The sequence below is a fragment of the Molothrus ater genome, chromosome 7, assembly GCF_012460135.2.
Source record: "Molothrus ater isolate BHLD 08-10-18 breed brown headed cowbird chromosome 7, BPBGC_Mater_1.1, whole genome shotgun sequence".
In the NCBI taxonomy this organism is placed as follows: domain Eukaryota; kingdom Metazoa; phylum Chordata; class Aves; order Passeriformes; family Icteridae; genus Molothrus; species Molothrus ater.
This window is the reverse complement of record NC_050484.2, coordinates 15001773-15010302: the sequence shown is the minus strand read 5'-3', so window position 1 is coordinate 15010302 and position 8530 is coordinate 15001773. Positions and strand designations below refer to the sequence as shown.

Sequence of the window (8530 nt, the reverse complement as noted above, 5' to 3'; positions counted from 1 at the left end):
TCTCCTGTTTTGCTTTCTAGTTTTTTATATACTGGAAAAGAGGTTCCTTAAATGTTCCAGCTGTAGGTATAGAGTTGAAGACTAAGACTTGGAAATCAAAGTCACAACTGAAAAAATAAAAACCAAACCAACCCTTTTTCCAAAAAGATCCCAAGTGAAACTAGCTCAGGATGTCAAATATTAAAAAACATTGTGAAAAGTCACAGAACAAGCTGACACACTTTCACATGTGACATTTAAAAAAGCAACATTGTGTTTTCAAATTTTAAGTCTTGAAGAAAAAAATCAACTGAGTATTTCCTGAAGATTTTGGCCAAAAGGCTCTCATGCTTGCAAGGTTGAAAGAACATGCAGATATAGAATGTCTGTTTGAAAATTTTATCACTTTCTCATGTAACATTCACATTGCAGTCTGAAATTCTTACATTATCACCCCAGCCTCAGCATCTGGATTTCAATTAACAAGTGAAGTTAAAAACCAACAGGTTTTTAGATTGTGAAGTTACAATTAGAAATATTTGAAACTAAGTGACAAAATACCCGATTTTGCTGATATCTTACTGCTTTATTCACAAAATAAAAGAGCTTTGTCTTTCCAAATAAAGAACGTAACAGAAAGATTCAATGATACATTTATAAAAAAGTGTTACTGAAAATCTGAAAAAAGTCTGGTAAAATTTACAAATGCAAACTATCACTTTGTACAAAATCTTCTTTTCAAAGAAACTTCAGGAATAGATTTTAAAATAGAGTTCTACCAGCTTGGAAATGCACCTTGATTGCCGTGGGGGCCGGGTTCATTTCCGCCGGTGCGGGGAGCCCTCCCTGCGGCGAGGGGAGCGGTGAGGGGGGCTCTCCCTGCGGTGAGGGGAGCGGTGTGGGGAGCTGTCCCTCTCCCTGCGGTGAGGGGAGCGGTGTGGGGGGCTCTCCCTGCGGTGAGGGGAGCGGTGTGGGGGGCTCTCCCTGCGTCGAGGGGAGTGGTGTGGGGAGCTGTCCCTCTCCCTGCGGCGAGGGGAGCGCTGAGGGGGGCTGTCCCTGTGGCGAGGGGAGCGGTGTGGGGGGCTCTCCCTGCGTCGAGGGGAGCTGTCCCTCTCCCTGCGGTGAGGGGAGCGCTGAGGGGGGCTCTCCCTGCGGCGAGGGGAGCGCTGAGGGGGGCTCTCCCTGCGGCGAGGGGAGCGCTGAGGGGGGCTCTCCCTGCGGCGAGGGGAGCGGTGTGGGGGGCTCTCCCTGCGGCGAGGGGAGCGGTGAGGGGGGCTGTCCCTGTGGTGAAGGGAGCTGTCCCTCTCCTTGCGGTGCGGGGGGCTCTCTCTGTGGTGTGGGGAGCCCTCCCTGCGGTGAGGGGAGCACTGCGGGGAGCTCTCCCTGCAGTGCGGGGGGCTCTCCCTGCGGTGAGGGGAGCCCTCCCTCTCCCTGCGGTGAGGGGAGCCTTCCCTGCGGTGAGGGGAGCTCTCCTTGTGGTGAGGGGAGCGGTGCGGGGGGCTCTCCCTGCGGTGAGGGGAGCCTTCCCTCTCCCTCTCCCTGCGGTGAGGGGAGCCCTCCCTCTCCCTCTCCCTGCGGTGAGGGGAGCCCTCCCTCTCCCTCTCCCTGCGGTGAGGGGAGCCCTCCCTCTCCCTCTCCCTGTGGTGAGGGGAGCCTTCCCTCTCCCTCTCCCTGCGGTGAGGGGAGCTCTCCCTCTCCCTCTCCCATCGGTGAGGGGAGCCCTCCCTCTCCCTCTCCCTCTCCCTTCGGTGAGAGGAGCCCTCCCTCTCCCTCTCCCTGTGGTGAGGGGAGCCTTCCCTCTCCCTCTCCCTGCGGTGAGGGGAGCTCTCCCTCTCCCTCTCCCATCGGTGAGGGGAGCCCTCCCTCTCCCTCTCCCTGCGGTGAGGGGAGCCTTCCCTCTCCCTCTCCCTGCGGTGAGGGGAGCCTTCCCTCTCCCTCTCCCTGCGGTGAGGGGAGCCCTCCCTCTCCCTCTCCCTGCGGTGAGGGGAGCCCTCCCTCTCCCTCTCCCTGCAGTGAGGGGAGCCCTCCCTCTCCCTCTCCCTGCGGTGAGGGGAGCCCTCCCTCTCCCTCTCCCTGCGGTGAGGGGAGCGGTGAGGAGGGCTCTCCCCCCGCCTGTCGTGGTTCCTGCGGGACTCCCTGTGCTGCTCGGGGTACCGGCTGTGCCTGTCCCGCTGCCTCTCCGAACCATTCCTGGGGCGCTCCTCCTGCTCCTGCGGGCTGCAGTGGCCGCGCTCCCTCTCGCGGGACTTGGATCTCTCTCTTTTCCCACTACTACGATGTCCATCGTCTTTATTCCTATGTCTGTAATTTTCATCATCAGACAGAGAAGCTCTTCTTTCTGCTTTCTTCAGTTTGGAATTACTGTGTTTATTTTCTGGATCCTTACTTCTTTCATGGTTCCTATCCTTTCCGCTGTGGTAACCATCTCTGCCGTTGGATTCATTTCTGTGGTGGTACTTTGAAACATCATCTCTCCTACGTGATTCTCTTAAATGTCGGTGATTTCTTTCTGATTTGCTCTCAGTATCACTTCTTTCCTCTTGCTGCCTCCTTCCAATTTTCTTTTCAAGCGATTCCCTTCTCCGTTCTTGTTTTTTCCTGGAAACTTTATCAGATTCTCTATTTTTCTTTTGCGTTCTCCTCCTTTTGGCTTTAGAAACATCTGAAATTATAACAAATGGAACTAAGGTTGCATTTTAGTTTAGTATATTAAATTTATTAAACTAGAGAAAGAGTTCTAGAGAGTGTTTTTTGCCAGAAGACATTTCTGCACATGTATCTGGACAAAGGGTCCAAAATAATCAACTCCTGATTTTTATCTCTTTGCTATCTGCACTTGATGCCTGTCTTTTTAAAACCTCTACCTGTCATCACCCTTTTGCTGACGTGTACCCAAGGACCAGGCATAGGTTGTAAAGTCATGCACCAAAGCACTCTCACAAATAATCTTTTTTTCTAGGAAGATGAAAAACAGCAGATGAGGTAAAATCTCCAATGCTATCCCATGAGGAAAAAGAGGTAGGATGGAATGGCTTGAGATAATGGTATTGCAGCACTGTAACAATGGCCTTCAGGCTAATTTTTCAGGGGAAACAGTGACAGCTTTGCCAACAAGACTAAAACTAACTCTTCTATTTCTAAATAGACAGTAGTCTCATCTCAGTGGAACAGGTCTTACCTTCCTGTTTGCTCTTTATCAGGGATCTTTAGATCCCACTTGATGTATTTGGCACTAACAGCCATTTACAATAACCATCCATTCACCGGAGTGCATGAACTATAGAATCACATCAGCTGCTTCTCATCACCTTTTGAAAATATCACGGCCATGAACTGATTTTTTAGTACATGCGTTATCTGAATTGTCTAGGCTCGTGTCTGAACTAAGGCTTGCTGACATTCTGTTAAAATGCACTGATGGATCAATTCAGACTCATTTTAATCCATTATTTTTTTTAAGCAGTATTTTCCATACTATTTTACATCCACCCGCATGCAGGAAAAGACCTGAGAAAGCAAACAGAAAAGAACCAGCTGCTTTGATGGCAGATGTATTTTATCCTCTGCTGGACCTGTTTTAGAACTACCTCCCCAGGGCAGTGCTGAGCTGAGCAAGCTGATGAAGTTCCAAGTACTAACAGGCAGTATGACAGTAATCTCTAACTTAGCTCAATTTCTGATCAGCAGGTTTTCTTTCTTTCATACACTGCACCAACACTGAAATACTGCCACACACTCCTCTGAAAATGCCTCTTCACTCTTCCAAGTAATTTTATAGATTTAAAAAGCTGCAAACACAGGAAGATTTTAGAGTTACAACCAGCAATGGAACCTCAACTCAGTTAACCAATAAAGCTTACTGTTATCTCCAATTAGTGTTTTGACCACTGTATTAAGGTACACAAGAAACTGAAAACTGAAAGCAGGCTGCAAAGGTATCAAGATGTGAATTTTAATGAATGTGTTCCTCAATGGAGAAAAGGCAAGTAGCAAGAGAAGGTCCTAAACTTTGAAAAAACCCTGTTTCTACTCGCAGACTGCAGACTCAGTTTGTCACCAAGGATTGACCCCTCTGGTTCCTATCAAGCAGCTCAGCAGGGCTGCAGCTGTCCCTGCAGGACCATCTGGCTCTGTGCTGAACCAGTGCCTCCTGTGACCCTGTTTGGCCGTGCCCTGCTCTTGTGCTGTCGTCACTGATGCTGTTAGCCATGACACACAGCTCCACCTTGGACAGGAGACTGTGGTGGAGAACAGAACTGCATTTCCAAAGCAGGAGCAGTTCACACTGCTTTTATTTTATTCACCATTTTTATTTCAAAGGCATGTAATAAATCAAATTAACTTTGAATCAGCAAACTTCTGTGTTACAGGAAGTCACGCTGTGCTATCATCTGCTCCTGCTATATATACTGGGGGAGACTGCACACACTAACTCATAATAGCAACTACTTTAAGCAATGTTTATGACAGTTCATGTCTAATGGAAGTTTCTACATCAGCACAACAGTGTAAGACACTAAATGCTAATTATAATGCATAAAAATACAAAATAAATTATAAGAAAAAGCTAATTCTTCCTCGGAAATTCCTCTACAGACAAGAACTTTCACTATATAGCCCACACAATGTTTTTCTGAAGCAGAGGAATTAGAAAAAGGGACTCAGATGGAGAACCATATTTAAACACATTGCTAGAACTGAAGAAATGATTTCTAGAAGGAAGAAGGAAGCACATATTTCCAGGGAAAGACACAAGGAGTATCAAGCTCACTCAATTAAGCCAAGGAAAAAAGACATGAGTAGATATGAGTCTCTACAGTTCACCAGTAAACACAGACAAAATAATTGGGAATGACTCTAATCCCTCAATCTTCCAATAAACTGAAGTCATAGTAGAGTGCAACAGATATCAATTGTGTAAAAAAAGTAATCTACAAACCAACGTTTCTCAGATATTTAAGTCTCTAAAAATGGAACTCAGTTTTTCTGAGTACAAATTTAAAAATAAATTTCCTTGAGAAATATTTAATATTTTAAAACTTAAAGTCAAAAAAATTGATTAGTTTTTAAAACAGAGAAATGACCACTGTCTATAGCGAGATTTTCCTCAAAAAGAAGTATACACAGAAGGAGTAATAAACATATCTGAGAAAGAAATAAAAGAAAAGCAAACAGTTGTACTGCTGGTGTTTAAATACCTGAGTCACTGCTGCTGTCACTGCTAGATGAGGAGTCACTGCTGCTCGATGAGTCTGAGCTACTACTGCTGCTGTCAGAATCAGAATCTGAGGAAGAGTCTGTGTCTGAAGATGAGGAGGAATCTGATGACTCAACATTTTGCTTCTGTGTCATGATCAACTTTGGTGCATTTTTAAGATGTTCCCGTAATTCATCCCTAATTAGCAAAAAAAAAAATTGTTCTTCAATTTTGTTTTTTTGTTCATGGGGAGAGGGAAGATGAAGAAAGTAAATATCAAATTAGAAAAGTTTTTCTCACGTTAGTCCTCCCAGGCCAATGGAAGTGAAGAAATTGATGGCAAAGCGAGTGTTCCTTGGGTTATCCCGAGGCAATAATCCCTCAAAGAAAGGCTGCAGTGTCCTGATGAAAACAAACATCTATATTAAACACCATGCCAGCTCAGCACTCCCACTGACATAAAGAAACTGAGTAAGAAACCGTTATGAATCTCCACAAGAAAGCAAAAGTTTTCTCTTCATGCATTTTTCAACACTTTCATTGTTTGTACCTATGATGCATCTAATAAAATGCTATTTCAAAACTTGCTCTTTTATGACAACATAACCTTCACATACAGGAGAGTTGCATACATACTGACAGATAATGACAACAGAAACCTCAACTTTGTGAAGCCCTGAAGTGACTTGTGGAACAACAGCAGCCTGGGAGAGCAAAGGATAACAGGTGCTGACCAAGAAGGTCAAAGATTAGGGATCCATGCTGAAATCCCCTCATATAAGGCCTTAGGGACAGTTTCAAATTTAAGTTTACATGAACTAAAGCATCAACCGAATTCTTCATCATACACAGAAGAAATCCCAACTTAGAGGAAATAGCTCAAGCAACTGCAAGTAACATTGTCAGAATGTAATGCATTAAATCTCACACAGATTTAAAAGAGTGTTATGTATACTACATTTAAGGATTAGTAAGTAATCCTAGAGAAACTGTTACTAATAGTTGTGTGTTTTTTCCTAAGTTTTGTCAGAAAGAGAAGGCCCAGTAACAGTTATTATGCAGCTATACAGCTGACAATATATAAAAATAAACTCACACTTGGAAATTGTTACGGTAGCTGAGTGTCACTGGGGGTGGAGGGGGAACAGCTACATCTTGCAAAGAGTCATGCACGTTCTTGAACCCAAAATGACAGCAATGCACTCAGCTTCAAAAGTGACTCCTTGCAATGGCTAAATCTACACATGAACTTATTCTTCAAGTACTGCAGCTACAGAAGGGCAGTCTCACTTAAACCTGAACACACAGTTCTTAGCTGAACGTTTTCAGATAAAGAACCTAATTAAATTTACAGTTTTGAAAATGAAATTTCAACTTACACATCTTTTAATCTCGCATTTAAATTTGGAAGTCCCATATATTCACTGAGTTCCTGAAAGAATATTTTGACAAAAATTCTACTGGAGGATGTGGTAGTTTCTTCACTCAGTATTATACATTCAAGGACCTGAAAATATTCAGAAAAGCGTTAACCCTTATGTTTAAACATACATTTTTTTCTTCTCTTAGAAACTTTTGTCCTCCTGAAATAACTAATAAAAACTAATTTTTTCCCCAAGGTTCATAAATTCTAGTCAAGACTGTCCTTCTCAAAAATTCTTTTCTACCACATGGGAGCAGCTGCTGATCATATTTATGTTAGTAATTCTTTACGTATTTTTTTTATTTAGGAAAAATCTACAAGACAAATTCAGATGCGTGAACTTCTGGCAAGTTAAGAGATTTGGGACTTAAATACAGAAGAGGTAAAATATTTGGACTGACTTATGTGTGCTGGAAGAATGACAGGTAGACTAGGCTATGAAACAAAAACAAATCAATATGACAAGTTACCTTTCTATACAGTAAGATATCTCCGAATGTGGGACTGCATTTATTTATTAGGTATTTAAACCATAAAATGACAGTATTTTTAATGGTCTTATAATTCAATACAACTTCTAATTTATCAAAATTTAGAAGCTCAAAACTCTTTCCCAAAAGAAGTACTTTTTAATCAACTAATTTCACCTGAACTCCCTAAAATACTAGCTTAAATCAACAACTAAAAAATGGGGAGAGAGGATGATAGGGGAGAGGGAGAAAAAGGAGATGGCACAAACCAGAATTCTTCAACAGTGTCTAAGAACTTACTTAAGTTAATCCAGTTTGCCACAAGTCATTACAAACTGTAGAATAAAACTAAAATTCATGTACTATATGTTACTGTGGAGTACTGGAGCTCAAGGACAATGGCTTTTTGTTTTAACTTACACTCCAGGGAATTGAATCGGTGTACAGGAGATGAGCAAACATCTTGGCCACATTCCTCAGTTTGTTGGTTTCCAGCCGATGAATGGTATCGTACTGCTCCTTGAAAATGGCTTCAAAGGACTCCATGTATTCTTTCTTGAGCATGCAGAAACGCTGAGACAACATGGTACCACTTAAACAACCACATAAAAAACACTAAACATGCAAATAACCTACAACTAAGTGACCTAATGGTGTCAATGTTTACTGCAAGACTTCTTTTTAAATAACCCTTGGAGGAAGAGCAAATACTCAAATGGATCTACTTTATAGCTTTGAGCAGTTTGTCAGGACAAGAAACTCATTTGCATTGCAAAGCAGTAATTATCAATTCTGAACTACAGCAAATTATCCAGCATTTTGCTTGACTTCTGTACATCAAGTATTTTCACCTGATACAACCCCATGTTTTTTCAGGACATCACTAAATGACTATTTCAATTTAGAGAGGCAGCAGGAAGCAGAAGTAAGACATTTTGGACATAAACATTTCAGAGAATATAGAAATCAACATATACATTCATCTGAACACGCAGATTCATATGGTTACTGCTTTGTAACTGACTGTCAGCAAAAGGATTTCCTGGAATAATAGAGGAAAAAGACAAATGAGAAGAAACATTCCCTTTCAGCACAGCTTGCTCCCTTGAGAAGACAAGTATTCCATCTAAACTCTTCAGACATGTCAATATTATCAATAGAGAAGCCTTAAGTAAGAAATAACTGCAGCTAAATTAGCAGTTAGTTACACAAAAACAGAGAGTTAGCTTATTGAAGAGCAAACAAAACACCCCCAAGCCCAGGACAGTAAGTATTCAATCTTGTGCTCTAAATTAAACCTACTAAGCAGCTTTGAACAAGGTGGCAAATGACAAGTCTCCAAGATTATTCGTCAGCATTGTAAAAAGGCTATCTTCTGGTAACTCATAATACTATTATGTCTTTTTACCATTTCTTTGCCACTGATTTATTGTTCTACCATAATGAGAAAAAAGGGAGGCA

General features: G+C 42.6%; 1 protein-coding gene across 2 annotated transcripts in view; it reads right to left on the bottom strand.

Moving 5' to 3' along the window:
* Window positions 1-364: 364 nt before the first annotated feature.
* Window positions 365-8530, bottom strand: part of CWC22 (CWC22 spliceosome associated protein homolog) — a 28392-nt gene continuing 20226 nt past the window's right edge. For both annotated transcript variants that reach the window (XM_054515415.1, XM_054515416.1), the window contains exons 16-20: window positions 7490-7642; window positions 6556-6683; window positions 5477-5578; window positions 5178-5374; window positions 365-2641 (exon numbers count right to left, since the gene is read on the bottom strand). In XM_054515415.1, the coding sequence (XP_054371390.1) occupies window positions 798-2641; window positions 5178-5374; window positions 5477-5578; window positions 6556-6683; window positions 7490-7642 (2424 nt within the window). In that variant the 3' untranslated portion in view covers window positions 365-797. The remainder of the gene's footprint in view (window positions 2642-5177; window positions 5375-5476; window positions 5579-6555; window positions 6684-7489; window positions 7643-8530) is intronic.